The 21,841-nt window shown below is 46.9% G+C and overlaps 1 protein-coding gene and 1 long non-coding RNA gene across 2 annotated transcripts; both read left to right on the plus strand.

Moving 5' to 3' along the window:
* The first annotated feature begins 5,387 nt into the window (after window positions 1-5,387).
* On the plus strand, window positions 5,388-7,869 carry LOC120240086. Its single transcript, XR_005530583.1, has 3 exons — window positions 5,388-5,446; window positions 7,398-7,534; window positions 7,840-7,869. It is a non-coding gene; the product is annotated as an uncharacterized LOC120240086 (long non-coding RNA).
* Window positions 7,870-13,472: 5,603 nt separating this feature from the next.
* SPDYC (speedy/RINGO cell cycle regulator family member C) lies at window positions 13,473-18,213 on the plus strand. The gene is made up of 7 exons (XM_039244895.1): window positions 13,473-13,497; window positions 16,171-16,356; window positions 16,613-16,671; window positions 17,143-17,228; window positions 17,339-17,510; window positions 17,596-17,938; window positions 18,102-18,213. The coding sequence occupies exons 1-7, from the start codon at window positions 13,473-13,475 to the stop codon at window positions 18,134-18,136; spliced, it is 906 nt and encodes a 301-aa protein (XP_039100826.1). The 3' UTR covers window positions 18,137-18,213.
* The last annotated feature ends 3,628 nt before the right edge of the window (window positions 18,214-21,841 follow it).

Raw genomic sequence — 21,841 nt, forward strand, 5'->3', positions numbered from 1 at the left:
TGAGCCGAAGTCGGACTTAACCGACTGAGCCACCCAGGCGCCCTTAAAGTTTTCCTCATTTAGGTTTTACAGATTTCTTGCTAAGTTTCTTCCTAGGAAATCAATCTTCTTTATGCTATTGTAAATAAATTTCTCGGCCATTACATCTTCTAATTATTGTTTATTGTATACAAAGACCATTGATTTCTGTGTGTTAATTTTATATCCAGTCAACTTATTGAAATATTTTATTGTCTGAGTTACTTTTATCATTGATTTCCTTGGGTTTTATAGGTGTATTGTCATTATTATCTCCAAATAGGGACAGTTTTATGTCTTTTTTATCATTTCTTATGCTTCTAAATTATTTTTATCTCCCACAAATGGCAAATATCTGTAGTAAAACATTGAGTAGCGGAGAGAATGGGCATTCTTGTCTTTGTTTCTGAACTTAGTGAGATGTTTCTAGTGTTTTCACTTTTAGTAAGGTACTGGCATTAGGATTAAGATATATAAAATTAGTGGGGTGCCTGGGTGGCTCAGTTAGTTAAGCATCTAACTCTTGATTTTGGCTCAGGTCATGATCTTGAGGTTCGTGAGATCAAGTCTCACTTGGACTCTGCACTGACCGCAAGAAGCCTGCTTGGGATTCTCTCTCTCCCTCTCTCTCTGCCCTTACCCTCTTCACACACATGCTCTGTCTGTCTCTCTCTCAAAATAAATAAATAAATAAATACATAAATAAGTAAAATTAATATATCATATTTTAAGATGATATAATTGTTATGCTTAATAATATATGATATATTATGTGCCTATCATACATATATACATATCTTTCAATTTCTATATTCTTCGATGTTTTTATAAAAACAGGGTGTTGAATTTTGTGGAAGGTTTTTTTCATCATTAAGAATAAAATCATACCGGGTGGGGTGTCTGCGTGGCTCAGTCGGTTGGGTGTCTGACTCTGGCTCTAACAGTTGGTGAGTTCGAGCCCTGCATTGGGCTCTGTGCTGACAGCTCAGAACCTGGAGCCTGCTTCAATTCTATTTCTCCCTCTCTCTGCCCCTCCCCCACTCACACTCTGTCTGTCTCTCTCTCAAAAATAAATAAACATTAAAAAATTTTTAAAAAGAATAAAATCATACAATTTTCCCCTTAAATCTATTTATATGGCTGTGATATTAATGGATCTCTTCAATCTTGAATTTCTTTTTTTTTTTAAATGTTTTATTTATTTCTAGGAGAGAGAGAGAGAGAGAGAGACAGCGTGAGCAGGGGAGGGTCAGAGAGAGAGGGAGTCACAGACTGAAACAGGCTCCAGGCTCTGAGCTGGCAGTCAGCACAGAGCCCAACGGAGGGCCCGAACCCACGAACCGCGAGATCATGACCTAAGTGAAAGTCGGACGCTTAACCGACTAAGCCACCCAGGCGCCCCTTCAATCTTGAATTTCTGAAATAAGGCCCACTTGGTCCTGTGTTGGAGGAGGTCATCAAGAGGACGTGACTGTCAGTCGCCCCGCCAGCTGGACCCAGGCAGTTGGGAGCTCCTCACCCTCTCCCCCAGCCTAGAAATGTGTGTTCTGCTTGCCTCCCAAGCACGAGAAGCTGTCCAAGAACGCGGTATATGTTAGTGACGTGCTTTGGAGACCATTTGGACAGTACATGTGACTGAACTCATTTAAGGTCTTTATACAAACTTTTAAGAGTCTGGCTGATTGATATACACATTCATGCACAGGCTTCTGTGTAGGCATCAGTTTTCAGCTCCTTTGGTAAATCCCAGGGAGCACAATTGCTGATTGCATGGTAAGATTATGTTTAGTTTTGTAAGAAACTGCCAAACTGTCTTTCAGACCGGCTGCACCATTTTGTATTCCCACCTGTTGTCAATGTTCGGGATTTGAGCTATTCTCATAGGCACCTAGTGGTATCTCACTGGTGTTTTAATTTACATTTCCCCATGACCTATGACGTGGAGCCTCTTTTCATATGCTTATTAGCCATCTGTATATCCTCAGTGAGGTGTCTGTTAAGGTCTTTGGCCCATTTTTAAATTGGTTTATTTGTTTTCTTATTGTTGAGTTTTAAGGGTTCTTTGTATATTTTGGACCACAGTCCCCCACCCGATGTGTCTTGTGTAAATACTTTCTCCCAGTCTGTGGCTTGTCTTCTTATTCTCTTGACATTCTTTTTTTTTCCTTGACATTATCTTTTAGAGGGCAGAAGTTTTTCATTTTAAGGAAGTCCAGCTTATCACTTCTTTCTCTCATGAATCATGCCTTTGGTGTTATATCTAAAAAGTCATGATCTTACACCTTCAATAACATCATGTTATACGCCGATTATACCTCAAAAAGACTTGGGTCAGGGGAGTCATGGACAGACCCAAGGTCATCTAGATTTTCTCCAATGTTATATTCTAGGAGTTCTATAGTTCCATATTTTACATTGAGGTCTAGGATCCGTTTTTAGTTACTTTTGTGAAGGGTAGAAGGTCGGTGTCTAGATTCGTTCTTTTTGCATGAACATGTCTGGTTATTCTAGCACCAATGTTGAAAAGACTATCTTTTCTCCACCATGTTGCCTTTATTCCTTTGTTGAAGATCAGTTGTTCATATTCATGTGGCTCTTTCTGGGGTCTCTATTCTGTTCCATTGATGTGTGTGTCTACTTCTTTTTTCCCCACACCACACTGTCTTGATTACTGTAACTTTCAGTAAGTCTTAAAACCAGGTCATGTTGTCCTTCTGCTCTTCAATATTGAATTGGCTATTCCAGTCCTTTGCCTCTCCATGTGAACTTGAGAATCCGTTTGTTGATATCCATGAAATTACTTGCAGGAATTTTTGTTAGGATTGCACTGAATCTATAGATCAGGTTGGGAAGAATTGACATCTTGGCAATGTTGAGCCTTCCTTTCTATGAACATGGAATATCTTTCCATTTATTTAGTCTTTTTTTTGATCTCTTTCATCAGACTTTTATAGTTTTCCTCATTTAGATCTTGTATATGTTGTGTTAGATTTATACCTAAGTATTTCATTTTGGGGGGATGCTAATGGAAGTGGTTTTGTGTTTTTAATTTCAAATTCTATTTGTCCATAGCTTGCATATAGGAAAGAGATTGACTTTTCTTTTTTTTTAAAGATTTTATTTTTAAGTAATCTCTACACCTAACATGGGGATTGAGCTCACAACCCTGAGATCAAGAGTTACATGCTCTGTCAACTGAGCCAGCCAGGCACCCCAGAAAGAAATTGACTTTTGTATATTAGCCTTATATTCTGCAAACCTGCTATAACCACTTATTAGTTCTAAGAATTTATTGTTGATCCTTTCAGATTTTCTACACTGATGATCATATCATCTATGAACAAGAACAGTTTATTTCTTCCTTTTCAATCTGTATCCCTTTTATTTCTTTTTCTTGTCTTATTGCATTAGCTAATACTTCCAGTGGAATGTTGAAAAACAGTGGCGAGAGGCTACATCCTTGCCTTGTTCCTGATCTTCTTTGCAAAGCTTTGAGTTTCTCACCATTAGGCATGATGTATCTGTAGGATTTTTGTAGATACTCTTTATGAAGTTAAGGAAGTTTCTCACTATGCCTAGTTTACTGAGAGTTTTTATCATGAATCGGTGTTGCATTTTGTCAAATATGATTTTTTATTTTATTTATTTAAAAAATTTAAAAAAATTTATAGTTTATTTTATTTTTGAGACAGAGAGACAGAGCATAAGTGGGGTAGGGACAGAGAGACAGAATCCAAAAACAGGCTCCAGGCTCTGAGCTGTCAGCATAGAGTCTGATGCAGGGCTCAAATCCACAAACCGTGAGATCTGACCTGAGCCGAAGTTAGATGCTGAACTGACTGAGCCACCCTGGTGCCCCATTTTATATTTTATTTTAGAGAGAGAAATAGTAAATGGGGGAGTGAGTCAGAGGGAGGGAGGGAGGGAGAGAGAGAGAATCATAAGCAGGCTCCACACTCAGCACAGAGCCGGAGCCAGGGCTCGATCCCATGACCATGAGCTGAAATCAAGATTCCAAGGCTAAACCAACTGAGCCACCCATGTGCCCCTGGAGGTCTTCACCCCATGGCCTGCCTTTCCACCTGGGCAGAACATCTGCCCCACACCTTCTAGGTAGTATTTTCATTATCATTATTTTTTAGAACTTTGTGCTCCAGTTTATTTCCCCCAAATTACTTTCGGTTATGTGTTGATGAATAAGCTCTCATTTTCTTACACTGTGGTCAGAGCATAGTGTTCACATTTTTACTTTATTGAACTTACCGATGATTTCTTTGTGACTGAAGAATGATTAGCATTTGCTGTTGTCCTTGTGGATGTTTCATTTCTTTGGATTCAGGATTGTTTGTTCTTGGGGGGAGTTTTCCTCCATTGATGTGCTTTATTTTCTGATTTTGGGGGTTTTTTAGAAGTCCAGTGCGCTATCCATTGCACTATAGAGCCTCCTTGATTTTTGGAGTCTTTTAAAATTAATTAATTGGGGCGCCTGGGTGGCTTAATTGGTTAAGCGTCCGACTTTCGCTTAGGTCATGATCTCGCGGTTCGTGGGTTCGGGCCCCGCGTCGGGCTCTGTGCTGACTGCCAGCTCAGAGCCTGGAGCCTGTTTCAGTCTGTGACTCCCTCTCTCTCTGACCCTCCCCTGCTCACGCTGTCTCTCTCTCTCTCTCTCTCCTAGAAATAAATAAAACATTAAAAAAAAAAAATTAAAAAAATAAAAAAATAAAAAGCATATTAATCAGGGGCGCCTGGGTGGCTTAGTTGGTTAAGCGTCCGACTTTCGCTTAGGTCATGATCTCGCGGTTCGTGGGTTCGGGCCCCGCGTCGGGCTCTGTGCTGACTGCCAGCTCAGAGCCTGGAGCCTGTTTCAGTCTGTGACTCCCTCTCTCTCTGACCCTCCCCTGCTCACGCTGTCTCTCTCTCTCTCTCTCTCTCCCCTAGAAATAAATAAAAAACATAAAAAAAATTAAAAAAAACATAAATAAAATTAATTAATTTATTATTATTTTTGAAAGTTTATTTTGAGAAAGAAAGAGGATGAGTTGGGGGGGTACAGAGAAGGAGGTGGGTACACAGGATCAGAAATAGGCTCTGTGCTGATAGCAGCGAGCCTGATGTGGGGCTTGAACTCATGAATGGTGGGATTATGACTGAGCCGAAGTCTGCCACTTAACCAGCTGAGCCACCTAGATTCCCCCTATTTATTTAAGTAGGCTCTGTGCCCAATGTGGGGCCTGAACTTATGACCCTGAGATCAGGAGTCTCCTGCTCTACCAACTGAGCCAGCCATGGGCCCCCACTTTGTTCTGGCTTTTAATAATAGCTCCATACAGATCTGTTAACAATCTTCTTTTTCATTTTTGTAGTGTTGAGTGTTTTACCAGATTCCTAGTTCAACGGTACTCTCGTGTCAATAAAGCAAAGTCCACAGGTGAGTAGATTTTCATTTGTTTGGTTGTGGGAGGGGCTCATGGCCCCCAACTGGTTTCTCTTTGGCATTGTAAGACCTAAAATTTCCCCTTTTGTGTTTTACCCCCTGCACCAGCCAGTTGCTCAAGGACACCTCTTGCTCATTTTGGCCATTTTCCCCCCTTCTCCCAGAACCTATTCATCTTATTTTTATTTTATTTTATCTTATTTTTTAAACTTTTTTTTTTAACGTTTATTCATTTTTGAGAGACAGAGACAGAGCACAAGTGGGGGTGGGGTAGAGAGAGAGGGAGACACAGAATCTGAAGCAGGCTCCAGGCTCTGAGCTGTCAGCACAGAGCCCGACGCGGTGCTTGAACTCACAGACCGTGAGATCATGACCTGAGCAGAAGTCAGATGCTTAACCAACTGAGCCACCCAGGTGCCCCTAAAATTGCTATACATTAAAAAAATCATTATGTAAGCACCCTCTTTCTGTCAAGTAAAGCTTTTTTTTTTTAATGTTTTTATTTATTTCTAGGAGAGAGAGAGAGAGACAGCGTGAGCAGGGGAGGGTTAGAGAGAGAGGGAGTCACAGACTGAAACAGGCTCCAGGCTCTGAGCTGGCAGTCAGCACAGAGCCCGATGCGGGGCCCGAACCCACGAACCGCGAGATCATGACCTAAGTGAAAGTCGGACGCTTAACTGACTAAGCCACCCAGGCGCCCCTGTCAAGTAAAGCTTTTAACCTGAAATTTATTTTTTCTGATACTAATATAGCCATTCTAACTTTCTTTTAGCATTTGCCTGATTTTTTCTCTATTCTTGTGGTTCCAAATTCTTCATCTCCTTCTGTTTTATGTATATCTTTTATAAATAGCATGCAGTGCTAATCTACTATTTTATAAATAGTAGATTAGTTAGAATAGAATAAATTATCTTGTGATAAATATGGTAGGCAGAATAATGCCTTCTCAAAGATGTCCACATCCCAGTTCCTGGCAACTGTGAACATTATCTTCACCCAACAAAAGGTCCTTTGCAGGGGCACCTGGGTGGTTAAGCGTCATGATCTCACAGTTCCAGTTTGAAGCTCAGAGTCAGGCTCTGCTAACAGTGTGCAGAGCCTGCTTGGGATTCTCACCCCCCCTCTCTCTAGCTGCTCTCCCCCCACTTTCTGTCTCTCTACAAATAAATAAATAGAAACTGTATTATTTTCTTTTCATTTTTAAAAAATATTTAGTTTTGAGAGAGAGAGCATGTGTGCACAAGCTGGGGAGGGGCAGAGAGAGAGGGAGAGGGAAGATGTGAGGCAGGCTCTGTGCTGACGGCAGAGAGGCCAGCTGGATACAGGTCTTGAACTCACGAACTCACGATGGCAGAGAGACCAGCTGGATACAGGTCTTGAACTCATGAACTGCAAGATCATGACCTGAGCCAAAGTCAGATGCTTAACCTACAGGGCCACCCAGGCACCCCATAAATAAAAAACTTAAAAAAAAAAAAAAAAGGTACTTTGCTGATGTGATTACATCTAGGATCTTGAGCTGAAGAGACTATCCTGGATTATCCAGGTGGGCCCAATGTCATCATAAGAGTCTTTAAAAGTGGAAGTGGGGTCGGAGTTAGAGATGCTCTTTCTGCTGCAGTCTTTGAAGACGGAAGAGGGAGGCCATGAATCAAGGAACACAGGCCATCTCCACAAGGAATGAGACCTTCCTAACACCTTGATTTTAGCAGGGTGAGACGCACTTTGGACTTGGGACCTCCAGCACTGAAAGATAAGAGATTTGTATTGCTTTAAAGCACTAGGCTTGTGGCGATTTGTCACAGCAGCAAATAGAGATCCGATATGATAATAAGCAATTCCAAAAATCTCAGTGGCTCTCAAAAACCAAAGTTGATCTCTTGCATAAATTACGTGCCGTTTATGAGTCGGGCTTTGGATCCATTTCATGTCTTCTTTATTCCAGACTCCAGGCTGGAGAGGCTGCCCGGGGCAGATGGAAAAGAGCAAGGGCAGAATCATCCTGGGACTCTTACTGCTTCTGCTCAGATGTGGCATAAACCATTTCAGCTGAAATTCCATTAACTGAAGCAAGCCACCTGGGTAAGTATAAAATGGGGTAGGGAGTAGCATTGTCCCAGAGGAAGGACGCCTGTCTTATTGTGTAAAGACAGATGGAGTGTGAGTGGGGGAGGGGCAGAGAGAGAGGGAGACACAGAATCTGAAGCAGGCTCCAGGCTCCATCCATGCTGTCAGCATAGAGCCTGACGTGAGGCTCAAACCCATGCACTGTGAGATCATGACCTGAGCTGAAGTCAGATGCTTAACTGCCTGAGCCACTCAGGCGCCCTCAAAAAGGACTATTTTTAAAGATTTATTTTTAATGTTGTTGTTGTTTGTTTTTTTAGAGAGAAATACAGAGCATGAGCAGGGGAGGGGCTGAGAGAGAAGGAAACACAGAATCCAAAGGAGGCTCCAGGCTCTAAGCCGTCAGCACAGAGCCCAATGCGGGGCTTGAACCCACAAACTGCGAGATCATGACCTGAGCCGAAGTCAGCTGCTTAACCGACTGAGCCACCCAGGCGCCCCTAAAATGGCTATTTTTAAAAGATCATTGCAGCTCTAGAGAAGGTCAAGAGCACAGAGAGTCAGAGACTCTTCAGGAGGCCACTGGGGTAGTCAGGCCAGAGGTGATGCCCGGGGAGGCAGTGGGGAGGAGAGGTGGGCATGAATTAGGGAGAGATTTTTGAGCTGGAATCCACAGTATGTAGCGACGCATTGGATGTTAGGGGTGACAAAGAAAGTAGAAGTCCTTTCAAATTCTTGCCTACCAAGAACACTGCCCAGCAAGGGGAATGAACAAGTGGCTTGAGGGATTCTTACCCTAAAGTAGACCTACTGTGTGCTTCCATGTACATCAGGTTAAAAACAGACAAAATTAAAAACTAACCTATGAGGACAGAGTCCAGAATAGTGATTAGCTTTGGGGGAGACGGAGAGAGAGGGGACACCAGAGACGGAGCAGGGCACGTGCGGCCGCTGCTGGCTACCCAGGTGTGTTCTGAAAATTCATCCAGTTACTCATTTCTGTTCTGTGCACTTTTCTATGCGGCTGCTGTGCTGCAATAAAATATTACATAAATAAATAAAAATAAATACAAAGTATAAAATAAAGCCTAAAAAATAAAAACAAACGACTTCTAGTTTTTTGTTGTTGCTATGTTAATTTAATTTAATATTAAGGTTTACTTATTTTACTTTGAGGGAGACGGAGAGTACGCGCAAGTGAGGGAGGGGCGGAAAGAAGCAGAGACAGAATCCCAAGCAGGCTCCGCACCATCAGGGCTGAGCCCAGTGTGGGACTCGAACTCCCAAACTGTGAGATCATGACTCAAGTGGAGGGCAAGAGGCAGATGCTTTACCAACTGAGCCACCCAAGTGCCCTTGTTGCTATGTTTATTTTATATTAAAAATGTTTTTTAGAGTTTTATTTACTTATTTTGGCAGAGAGGGAGAGAGCATGAGCAGGGAGGCACAGTGAGAGGGAGAGAGAATCCCAGGCAGGCTCTGTGCTGTCTGCGTGGAGCCTGACGCGGGTGACACAGGGCTTGAACTCACCAACCAAACGGTGAGATCATGACCTGAGCTGAAATCAAGAGTCAGATGCTCAAACGACTGAGCCATCCAGGTGTCCCTATTGCTATGTTAACTTTAACCAACTATTGGTAAGTAAATGTTGGGAAACCAAGGAAGGGACAGGTTCATGGAGGGCAGATGATGAGAAAATAGAGATGTCCAAGATGTCCAAGTGTGGATTTGGAGGAGTGTCAGGGCTGGGAAGAACCTTTGGAGCCTCTGGAAGGATTTATCGCTGGTGGAATAACTAAAGCAATTCAGGGAGCAAATCGGGGAGCAGGTGCCAAGGAAAGGGGCCCAGAATCAGGCCTGGATGTTTGGCCATCCTCTGCCTCTTGGATCGGTGTTCCACGGTAACCCTCTGGGCATGCGCACGAGGGGCCCATCGCCAGCTCCTACCATCCCTGTCAGCCCCTGCGGCTCTGCCCCAGCCAGCCTCCTACACATCTACCCAGGGCTGCTTCAACCCCGAGCCTCTGGCTTTTTCTTCTTGGCTGCCTCTCTCCTCTCTGGCTTTTGTCTCCCTAGGGGGCTTCTTGAGACCCTTGGTGGGAGAATCTCTACCTTTGAAATTCTACAATCTGGTTTAAAAAATTGATAACTGAACATCATTATAATGGAAAAGGTATTCTATAAAAGACAATGTCCAGAGAGGGGAAAAGATGAGCTACAGTTTGGGAGAGAATATTTTCAAATCATCGATCTGACAAAAGCTTGTATCTAGAATATGTAAAGAACCCTCTAAACTTGATGGTCGGAGGGGCACTTGGGTGGCTCAGTCTGTTAAGCGTCCAACTCTTGATTTCAGCTTGGGTCATGATCTCACGGTTCATGAGTTCAAGCCCCACATTGGGCTCTGAGCTGACAGCATAGAGCCTATTTGGGCTTTTCTCTCTCCCTCTTTCTCTGCCTCTCCCACACTCGTGCACCCCCCCAATAAATAAATAAACATTAAATAAAAATAAACTCGACAGTAAGAAAACAAACAATCCAGTTAACAGGCAACAGACTGGAACAGACACTTCGTGTCCTGGGGCTGCCATATGACAAAGTACCACAGACTGGGGGGCTTCGGAGAGACAGCTGGAGGCTAGAAGTCCAAATTCAAGGTGCTAAGGGGCCATGCCCTCTCTCTGGTGGGTGCCGGCCATCTCTGGTGTTCTTTGGCTGGCCGCCATAACATGCCAATCTCTGCTTCTGTTGTGACATGGCTGTCTTCCCTCTGAGTGTCTGTCATCACCTGGTGTGCTCCTCTGGGTATCCGTCTGTGTCTCTTCTTCTAAGGACGCCAGTCATACTGGACTAGGACACACCCTAATCGACTATGACCTCATCTTAACTCCGAGAGCCTATTTCCAAACAACGTCACATTCACAGGAAATGATGGAGGAGGGGGGAGGGGCGCGGTGACGACAATATGTCCTTTGGGGGCAGCCACTCAGTTCACAACAGAAAATAAGCACATGAAAAGGTGTTCAGTATCATTAGCCAATAGGGAAATGCAAATCGAAACCACGCGACTAAGGAAACCAAATAAGAAGGAAGTGTAGACACAGAAGTGTATAACACATTACACACAGAGTTCCAGTGAAGATTGCTTAATTAACATGTGTTGCTTATCAAAGGTTTCTATGTGGATGATGTCAGATGTTACCAAAAAAAAAAAAAAATGATGAAGAAGGTACATATTCATGTGCATGTGGAAATAACTAGGAAAGGGTGCAAAAAAAAAAGAAAAAACCCCCACAGGACTAAAAGAAAGAATACTGGTAATTCCAAAACTGTCTCGGAAAAGCAGCCACTCTGAAAAACAGTCTGGAGCTCTCTCGTAAAGTTATACATTTACCATATGACTCCTCTCAGGTGTTGGCTAGAGAGAGAAAAACCTGGGTCCATGTAAAATCCCGTACACAAAATTCATAGCATCTGTATTTGTAAAGGCCCATCCGGGAGATAACCCATTCCACTCAGTTGAATACTAGATGGTAATAGAAACACTTGGGAATAAAAAGGAAGGAACCGTTGATTCCTGCAACAGCCTGGATGGGTCTTGAGGGCATTATGTTGAGTGAAAAAGCCAGTTTCAGAAGGTCACATACAATATGATTCCAATTATGTAATGGTCTTTAAAAAAATTTTTTTTAATGTTTACTTATTTTTGAGCGAGAAAGAGAATGCAAGTAGGGGAGGGGCAGAAGGAGAGGGAGACACAGAATCCGAAGCAGGCTCCACGCTCTGAGCCCGCAGAGAGCCTGACACGGGGCTTAAACCCACGAGTTGCGAGATCATGACCTGAGTGCCACCCAGGCACCCCCAATCATGTAATGTTCTTAATAGGATTAGTTGCAGAGACGGAGCACAGATTACTGGTTACCAGAGGCAGGGGGTAGGAAGGAGGGGGTGACTCTAAAGGAGTCAGGAGGGGGTTCCTTTGGCGATGGAATTGTTCAGTATCCTGTTGGGAGGTGGGATATACACCATTCCGTGCGTGTAATAACATTTATAGAACCGGACATAAAAAAAAAAAATCAAAAAGTGAGTGCTTGTAAAAACTGATGAAATCCGAATAACATGCATTGTTTTGTTGTGCCGATGTCAATTTCCTGGTTCTAACTGGTCTCTGGTTTTGTAAGATGTTACCCTTGGGGGAAGCTGGGTGAAGGGGACACAAAAACAAACAAAAGAGGAGAGATCACAACCAACACCACAGAAATCCAAACAAGAATAAGAGAATTTCATGAGCCATTCTCTGCCAACAAATTGGGCGATCTGGAAGAAATGGACCAATTCCTAGAAACATATAAATTACCAGAACTGAAACAGGAAGAAACAGAAAATTTGGACAGACCTCTCACCAGTAAAGAAATTGAATCAGTAATCACAAGCCTCCCAATGAGCAAGAGCCCAGGACCCGATGGCCCTCCAGGGGAAACCAACCAAACATTTAAAGAAGAATTAACACCCATTGTTTTGAAGCTCTTCCAAAAAAATGCAAATGGAAGGAAAACTTCCAAACTCATTCTCTGAGGCCAGCATTACCTTGATTCCAAAACCAGACAAAGAGCCCACTTTCCATACTTCTTAGGCAACATCTGTGTGAGTCTAAATTCTTTCAAAATAAAAAGTGAAAAAACAAATTCTCCACAGTGTGGAGGGTCAGACGCCCAAGGCTGCCATGGAAGGGAACGACCTTGAAGCCCACCCACAAGCTGTTTTATACCAACCTACCAAGGGGGGAAAGGTAAAAAATACAGCTGCTCAGAGGGATTCATCCATCCATCCATTCATTAATTCATTCATTCTGAACACCTCCTCTGTGTTGGGCTCTGTCCAGAAACAGCACTAGACCAGACAGCCAAGCTCCCTGACTTATGCTTCAGCGTGGGTCCTGGGCCAGACAGCCAGGTTGAAATGTGGCCCTTCACTCACTAGCAGCGTGGCCTTCAGTGAGTTACTTAGCCTCTCAGAGACAACCCAATCTCTGTGGTTTAGTTGTTGTAGTTTTCGTTTGTAAAATGAGGCTATTAATATCCACTTCATGGCGAGGTTGTGAGGAACGCATGAGCTGATTCAACTATGGCCTCTTTAGTGACATGTTTAGGGGGCTTGCTATGGAGACCATGGGGTTTACAGCTTCCTTTCTCGGGGGAGGGGGGGCAAGGACAAATATACAAGGGGAAACACACACACACATGCACACACACACACACACACTCACACAGGGTGGCCTGATGGAGATCCAATATTCAGGAAAAGCCTCAGCAGCCTCAAGGGAGCATGGGAGGTCGCCACAAGAAGAGCATGAAACCCACAGAGACCAGAAACACAGAGACACAAGACCCAACGAAAGGACTCAGACCAGAGAGACTGAGAGACCAAGAAATGGAAAGATTCAGAGACACTCATAGAGACTCAGAAACCCAGAGATTCTAAGACACCCAGAAACCAAAGGATGTCCTGAGACCCAGAGTGACCAAGAGATTGAGAGACACATATAGAGACCTAGAGACTGAGAGACATGCAGCGACCCAGAGAGACAAAGACAGCCAGAGAGAGCCAAAAACACCCAGAGCATCAAAGAGACCCGCAGATGCAGAGAGGCCAAAGGAATCAGAGGTATCGGAGACCTGACAGAGATACAGAGACCTGGAGACCCAAAGAGATCCAGAGAGACCTGCAGAGATCCAGAGATACCAAGAAGCTCTGAGACATAGAGAGGCCAAGAGACCCCAAAACATCCAGATACCCAGAAACTTGGAGAGATTGAGAGACAGCAAAGAGATCAAGAGATTAAGCAACTCAGAAACAAGAGACCAGAGACACAGAACAGGAGGGGCAGTCCCTAGGGATGGAAATTCACACAGGCAGCCAGGGTCAAAGCCTGAGCCTGTGAGCAAAAGCAGAGATGGCTGCCATGTGTCCAACCAGTGGTGAGCAGCTGGGTCACAGGAAGGAGCCTACATCTGGGGTCCGGGGACCTGGGCTCCAAACCTGGTCCTGTGCTCCCCACCCACGTGGCCCAGCCACGTTTCCTTCATCTTTCATTCAAACGTCACAGGTCGAGGCCCTGAGCCTCAGTTTACTATCTGAAAAATGGCAACGAGAACCACAAAACCTACTTTCCAGGGCCAGGTGCATTGGTCACATGACTTGAGCCCACTTCCGTTGTCACCAGTGGTAGGACTTGGAGCATAAATGATTCAACTTTCTGGCCTCCATTTCTATTAAAATATGTATTTTATTTTTTACTTATGTTTTTAAGTTTATTTATTTATTTTGAGAGAGAGAGAGAGAAGCAGGGGAGAGGCAGAAAGAGAGGGAGAGAGAGAATCCCAAGTAGGCTACGTGCTGTCAGCACACAACCTGATGCGGGCCTTGATCTCACAAACCATGAGATCGAAACCTGAGCTGAACTCCAGAGCCAGCTGCTTAACTGACTGAGCCACCCAGGCACCCCTAAAATCTGCATTTTAAAAGTCACCTGTCACCACGTCACACCTACTAGGATGCTTACTATCGACAAAACAGAAAATAACAAGTGCTGGCAAGAATGCGGAGAAGTTGGGACCCTCGTGCTCTGCTTGTGGGAATTAAAATGGTGCGATCACTGTGGAAAACGGTGGAGGTTTCCTCAAAAGATTAAAAACAGAATTAGCCTCCGATACAGCAATTCCATTTCCGGGCGTGTACCTCAAAGAACTGAAAGCACGGTCTTGAGATATTTGTACGCCTATGTTCATAGTGGCCTTACTCACAATAGCCAAGATATGGAAGCAGCCTGAGTATCCATCAATGGATAAAGGGATAAGCAAACTGTGGTGGATACATGGAATGGAATATTATTCAGCCTTAAACAGGAAGGCCATCCTGACACATGCTAGGGCATGGATGAACCTCGCAGACGTGCTAAGTGAAATAAGCCCGTCACAGAAAAGACAACTCCTGTGTGATTCCACTTGCAAAAGATCTCTAGAGTACCTGAAGTCACAGACACAGAAAGTAAAATGGTGGTTGCCATGGACTAGGGGAAGGGACATTGGGAGTCACTGCTTAAAGGCACAGGCGTCCAGTTTTGCAAATGGATGTTGGTGATGGTTTTGCACAACGCTCTGTATGTACTTAACCTACCGAACTCAAAATGGCTACGATAGTAGATTTCACCTTACGTGTATTTTACCACGGTTAAAAAAAAAAATCGGGAAAAAAAGTGTCACCTGTCAAATGTGGAAAGAAGTGCAGGTGCTAACTGTCCCATAGGGTTGGAGAGGGAGTAAATGAACGGGTGAAGAGAAAGTCTTAAGGGCAGCTCGGGGTGGGGAGAGGGCTTGACCGTCTTTGACAAAGGCCTCCTCTCCAGGCTTGGAGCCCCTGGCCGGGCTTCCCCAGCCGCTAACGGATCTTGGGAAGGGTTTGTGGACTCTGGAAATTCTCATGCCAGGACACTCTGTTTTCTGGCTCGTAGGTTTTGAGATTCCTGGATCTGAAATAAACACAGACACAGCCCAGAGACCCAGCCCCGGCAAGGCACAATCAGTGAATGGTGCCCAGGCCTCATTTCCGGGCCCCGCATCTTGGTTGGCTCCATCTTCATAAAGAGGTGGGGAGGGGGCCGTGTCGCTTATTCAGGCCCTGGGGTCCCGCCGGCCTGCCTTTGCCCCTCTTGAAGGTGGTGAAGCTTGGGAGAAGCTCTTACCTTGGGGAGCCGCAGCTGGGAGGCGAACGTGGAGACCAAGCTCCCTCCAGATAGAGGGAATGGTGAAGGCCCAAAGCCACGCCCCCTCCTCAAGAAGGGGCCTGATTGGTGGAGGGCTGCGAGGGCGGGGCAGCGCCGGGGCTGTATAAATGCAGCCCCCTGGCGCCGGGTGTTATGCTGTAGGTAATTCCCTAGCTCAGGTAAGACTTCTTGGAGGAGGCTGCGCTGCGCGTGGGAGCCTAGGTGGAGGCCCCCACGTTGGCCAAGGGGTGCTGGGCGGCACCTTCTGAGCCCCGTAGTCGGCGTCTCTCCCCGTGGCTTGAAACGTTTGAGGTGGCCATCCCCTCAACTTGCTCTAAAGGCAGGTTATTTATCTAATAACATCCCCTTCCCCCCCTCCCCTCCCACCGGGCCTCAGTTTCCTCACCGCGAAGAAAGGGGTTGGTGGTCCTTCCAGGTGTGCCACTTTGGGGGTGGGGCGAAGGGGTAGTTGGGGGTAGGGGAGCAATTAAAGTCTTCCTGCTGTGGGGGTCAGAGAGGCCCCACCGTTAAGTGGCCGCGAGTCTTGCCCGCTTCCACTCCTGTTTGCAAAATGGGTATTGGGGTGTACCCACCTTCCAGGGTTTAGCATTTAGCAGCTCCAGGGGTGCCTGTCGCTGCCATTCTTGCTCTCTGGCCGGGCCTGGGGGGCCCGGACGCGGTGCAGGAGCTGCAGCAAGTCGGCTGCTTTTCTGGCCTCCTCAGCTCACATGTACCCCAGTTTCTGTCTGCTCCGAGTGCCGCCCCCATCCCTATCTCCACGCCCGACTCCCCACCTTCTGGAGGCCCCCTGTCAGGCCAGCCTCGACTCCCTCCACTGGTGGGGGGGCAAGGGGGTCAGTGCTGAGTCCCCAGGCTACTTTCTCTACAGGCCATCCTGCCCCACCCCGCCCCACCCGCCCCCACCGCCATGAGATGAGCGACACTCAGGACTTTGCCACTTTCCCCGTGGTTGCCACCCAGGTGAAGCTGGGGGGCCGGAGCAGTCAGGGTGAGGGCAGCCCGGCTCTCCACCCGCGCCCACACCAGGAGCTCCAGGTCTTCCTCAGCCTTTTGGGTGAGTTCTGCGTGGGGGAGGGGGGGTGCCGTGGGGACCCAGTATGAGCCAGTGTGAGGGGTAGGACGTCACCTGCCCCGGGCAGGCATCTGAAATCTCTGTCCCTTCCCTTCCCCGGGGGACCCCAGGGGGAAGGGAGGGGCCGTGTCAGCAGGTGGACTGGGTAGAGGCTTGGGCTCTAGAACTTCCGGTGCCACTCTTGGCTTGTGGGGGGCTGGCCGTAACCCCAGTCCGTCATTTCTCTTCTCTCCTCCAGAGCACAGTTTCCTGCAGGAATTCCTTTCCAGAGATCCCTGTTTCCAGATTTCAGATAAGGTGAGGTGACCCGGGGAGTAGAAGCCAAGAGTCACGAGCGGCTTGAATGCTGCTATTTCACGGTGTCTCCTGGTCTGATGGAGGGAGCACCTCCCTTTTAAATCCTTGTTTGTTTGTTTGTTTGTTTTTTAATTTTTGAAGTCTATTTTTGAGAGGGACAGAGAGATTGTGAACAGGGGAGGGGCAGAGAGAGAGAGAGGAGAGAGAGAATCCCAAGTGACCTCTGCGCTGACAGTGCTTGAACGCAGGGCTCGAACCCAGGAAACCGTGAGATCATCACCTGAGCTGAAATCAAGAGTTCAGATGCTTAACCAACTGAGCCACCCAGGCGCCCCTAAATCCTTGTTTTCACCCCACGGCTCCCCCTGGGTTCTCTAACCCGCATCACGGCTTCCTTGGGTGCAAATGGGCCCCGCATGGCGCCCTCTCCCTGTGCCTAGCTGTCACCTCTGCCCCGCTCTGTTTCTGCAGTATCTCCTGGCCATGGTGCTGGTCTACTTCCGGCGCGCCAACCTGAAGCTCAGCGAGTACACCCACAGCAACTTGTTCTTGGCACTGTGAGTGGCCAGGGCAGGGGGTGGGCGCCCCTGCTAGGAGTTGGGGGGGGCAGGGCCGGTGCTTACTTCTGCTTTCTGCCCCCCCACCCCCACCCCGCCTCCGAGGCCAGTTTTCTTGCAAATGACATGGAGGAAGATCTGGAGGACCCTAAATGTGTGATTTTTCTGTGGGCCCTGGGAAAAGACTGGCGTTGTCGGGTGGCAGACTTCCTGCATCAGAGGGATAAGCTGTGGGCCCGGATGGGCTTCCGGGCCATGGTGAGCCGCCAGTGCTGCGAGGAGGTGAGGCCCCACCATTATCGTGGGGTGTGGGAACAAGGCCGGATCTCCCCCCCCCCCCATTTACACTCCGCTCTCCTCACGCCAGGTCATGGCCAAGGAGCCGTCCCATTGGGCCTGGACTCGAGAGCGGCGTCCCCACCACGGAGGGGCTCGGAGGGGCTGCCCAAAGGCCCGGGTGCCCCTGCCTGGAGGCCCCGGCCTCTCGCCTCCTCACTGTTCCCTCTGTGGTTTGCTCCCTGCCCGCAGCCCCTGCGGCCACCAGCCCCGCCCCTTGCCTATCTTATCCAAGTGTCCTTCCCCGAACCCTGAGTGCCATTGCCCCCCCTCCCAAGCGTGTCTCTCAGTGGCTGAAGAGCCCTTGATGGGGGGCTTCCTCATCATCCTGCCCTCTAAAGTGCAGCTGCAGCCAGGCACCTATACTCTCCACGGTGAGTTGGGGGCAGGAGCTGGGGGTGGGCGTGGGAGCCTGGGAGGCAGACGTGGGGCCCAACAGAACAGGAAGTAGTGGCACACGTCGCAGCTCTGCCACCGCCTAGCTGGGCGTGCTTCATCAGCTTCCTCTCTGAGCCTCTCCCTCACCTTTCTCCCCAGTCCTCCCAAAGCCTCCACTGTGCCCTAGGCGCTGACATTCCCAGGGTGAAGAGCAGCGCACCTGCTTGTCTGCTGACCCGAGCCCTCCTGGCTATGCCCTCCCCCTCCCCCCCTCCCCAGGCCTTCTGTCTTATCAGCCTCAGGCTGGCAGTGCTGCCCAGGCCTCCCCAGTCCCCTCCTCCCAACTGTACCCACTCTGACCCTGGCCCCTCTAATAAACTCGTGTCTACGGGACACCGACTATGCTTCGGCCCTGGCCCGGCTCCTTGACCCAGGGTAGGGGTAGGGAGGGAATTGGGGGGGGGGTCTGCCCACTTTAGGTAACAGTGATTGAGACTCGTGAGTAGAGGCTCTGTAATAACAATTTTCCTTTCCATTGATGACCGGTCATCCTGAGCCTCGGTTTCCCCTCTGTAATGTCACCTATGCATGATGAAATCTACACACAGCGTAGATAGGGTTGACTAAGAGGAAAGTATATTTAGCCCTCACAGGAGGCCCTGGGCCCCAGAGGACGAAAGAAAGCCGAAATGGAGAAACACTCCATAGCTCAGACGTGGCGGCAGGGCCTGGGATGTTTAGGAATAAGACTTGGCCCCTGCCCTGGGCTGCAGTCAAATATCATGTAATTATTATAATATATCTGTCCCCCTGTCCCCCAAAGTAGACTTGTTAATGAGGGAGCAGAGAAGGCTTTCCAGGGAAGGTGGCATTTGAACTGGACCTTGAACAATGTCAAGTTCGCCCACGAAGGGGCAGAGATTGGGAGGTCGGATATTCTTGGACAGTCTAGAGTCGAGATGAAGACTTGGTCTTTGATGCCAGACAGCTTAAATCCACATCCCAGGTTCCTATGTGACCTTGGCATGTTACTTAATTTCCATTGCCTCATCCGCAAACTGGGTATTGCTCTAAAAATGGGTGTTGTGGGAGGTTTGAATTGCATTAATCCCAGAGGGTGTCAAGGTGTCTCAGGAACAGAGGTAGGGGGCGCCTGGGGTGGCTCAGTCCGTCAGGTGTCCAGACTCATCTTGGCTCAGGTCTCGATCCTAGGGTCTCTTAAGGTTGTGAGTTCAACCTCAGGGTTGTGAGTTGGGGTTCATGCTGGTCCGGAAGCCTACTCAAAAAAAAAGAAAAAAAGAAAAAAGAAAAGAAAGGAACAGAGCCCAGATGCAAGCCCCAGGTGTTGCTAGTAGAGGGAATGGCTGCTTAGGGGAAAGTCTGGAGGGGAAGAGATGTTTGGGGAGCCGCTGGAACAGAAGCTGGAAAGGTCCATGAGGGTCAAACAGGAGAATCTGGACACTATTACCTTGCATGCTCCGAGTGGCTCCCAAAAAGTATAGAAGTAAGAAAGCCTGGAGCCTGAGGACATTAGAAGCCAAGATGATGGCTACAAAGTATTTTTAATTTGTTTTTCAAGTAAGTAACATATGCACAAGTACCTTTTAAATTCTGAACCACGAGTCACTTCCTACCCCTGGCTCCTCTCCCTGGAAGCGATAAAACTAACAGTTTATGTCCTTCCAGAGACAGAATATAAACCTACGTAACCAAACGTGGTGTAATAAAAAAAAATATATATATATACATATATATATATTTGGTCTTTGTCCCTGGTTCCTGGCACAGAGTTCCTAAAACCTTACAATGTTCTGAGTCATAGGAGTGTGTTATTCACCCTGAGCCCCTTTGGGCCACACCTGAATTTGTGTTAATGAGGCAACTCAGGGTGGGGCCCCTACTTAGCTTCAGAGTGGGGGCTGGTCACCAGAAAGGCCAGGCAAGAGTGGGGAACTGGGGGAGAGGGGAGGACTGGGAATTGGAGCATCTCTGGGTTGGTGAACAGAGATGTGCTAGGAGGGTGGCCCGCCTAGAGAGGGCACGGAAGCTCTTCCCCCCTCCCCGCCATACCTTGGCCTATGCACCTCTTCTCTCTGGCTGCTTCAGAGTTGTATCCTTTACTTTTATTTATTTTTTAAATTTCTTTTTAATGTTTATTTTATTTTTGAGAAAGAGAGAGACACAACATGAGCGGGGGAGGGGCAAAGAGAGAGGGAGACACAGAATCCGAAGCAGGCTTCCAGGCTCTGAGTTGTCAGCACAGAGCCTGACACGGGGCTCGAACCCACGACCTGTGAGATCGTGAATTGAGCCGAAGTCGGACACTCAACCGAGTCACCCCGACGCCCCTAGAGTTGTATCCTTTAAAAAAAAAAAAAAAAAAAAAACTGGTATGGAAAGCATTTTATTGAGGTCTGTGAGTCTCCTACCAAGTCATCCAAGCTGGGAAAGGGTTTGTGGGCACCCCAGATTTGTAGTAGGCCAGACGGGCACGTGGGGTCACCATTTGTGACTGGCGTCTCGTGGGACTGAACCCTTAACCTACAGGATCTGTGCTAACTGGGAATTGATGTCAGAGCTGAACTGAACTGTAGGCACCTAGTTGGTTGTTGGGGAGTTGGGAGAATTGGTGTGGAAAAGTCACATGTATTTGGTATCCGGGAAGAAACACATTTGATGTAAGAAGTGGTGTCAAAAAAAAAGACACCACACCAAATATGCCTATATGTCCCATCTCAGCCTCCCCCCCCCACCCTTAAAAACTCAAAGGGAAGAATTCCATGCATCCTGTTGTGGGCTTATCAATATATTTTGAAGATGGTTCCTTATCCATATGTTCCTTTTGACGGCTTTATAGCATTCCTCTTCATGAATGGACCAAGATGTAACTTGCTCCTTATTGATTGACATTTGTTTCCAGAGTTCTGGTCTTCCAAACAGTATTACGGAGAGTCACTAAGACTTTGTAAGGCTATCATTGTTCAGAAGTAAAAAAAGATCTGTACTAAGAATTCCTAGAATTGCTCAAAGGCCACATGAAAATAGTCATTACAATTTTTGCCAGATGCCCCTCTATAAAGGCTGTACCCATATTGACCCCCACTCCCAACAGTACATGTGAACACTCTTTTCCAGAATATTCCCCAATCAGGAACCTATCAGGTATTTTTAACTTTGGAAAATGATCTCTTGGTGAAGTTCAAATTTGCATTTATTTTTCTTTTGAGTGAGTTCAAATTCATTCATTTAAGAGCTGTTTGTCTTTGGGGGTGCCTGGGTGGCTCAGTCGGTTAAGCGTCTGACTTCAGCTCAGGTCATGATCTCACAGTTTGTGAGTTCAAGCCCTGCATCAGGCTCCGTGCTGACAGCTCAGAGCCTGGGGCCTGCTTCGGATTCTGTGTCTCCCTCTCTCTCTGCCCCTCCCCCACGCACACTCTGTCTCTTTCTAATATCTTTTAATAAAAATATCTTAGGGGTGCCTGGGTGGTTCAGTTGGTTAAGCATCCGACTTCAGCTCAGATCATGATCTCATGGTCCATGGTTTCAAGCCCCATGGCAGGCTCTGTATTGACATCTCAGAGCCTGGAGCCTGCTTCAAATTCTGTGTCTCCTTCTCTGCCCTCCCCCAACCTCGCCCTGCTTGTACTTTGTCTCTCAAATATAAATAAAGATTTAAAAAATCTTTAAAAAAAAGAGCTGTTTGTCTTCTTTTCCATGAACTCCCTTATTCTTTGCCCTTTTCTCCCATTTTCGGTTTCTGATTGACATAAAGGGATTTGCAGGAAAAATAGCCCTTCAAGATGTAAATAGTATTTCTTCCGTTTATTACTGACTTTGCTGTGTAGATTCTTTAATATAGTAAAATAAGTTTTTTGTGGCTTCTGGGGTTTTGTGTCATA

This window comes from Hyaena hyaena, unplaced genomic scaffold (genome assembly GCF_003009895.1).
Source record: "Hyaena hyaena isolate Hyena2069 unplaced genomic scaffold, ASM300989v1 scaffold_248, whole genome shotgun sequence".
NCBI lineage: Eukaryota > Metazoa > Chordata > Mammalia > Carnivora > Hyaenidae > Hyaena > Hyaena hyaena.

What these genes read in the sequence shown, in the direction of transcription:
- SPDYC (XM_039244895.1), top strand. Translation starts at nt 13,473, where the DNA reads ATGGCTGCCATGTGTCCAACCAGTG. An exon ending in GGTCTTCCTCAGCCTTTTGG is followed by an intron (nt 16,357 to 16,612) that starts GTGAGTTCTGCG and finishes TCTCTCCTCCAG; the next exon opens with AGCACAGTTTCCTGCAGGAA. An exon ending in AGCAACTTGTTCTTGGCACT is followed by an intron (nt 17,229 to 17,338) that starts GTGAGTGGCCAG and finishes CTCCGAGGCCAG; the next exon opens with TTTTCTTGCAAATGACATGG.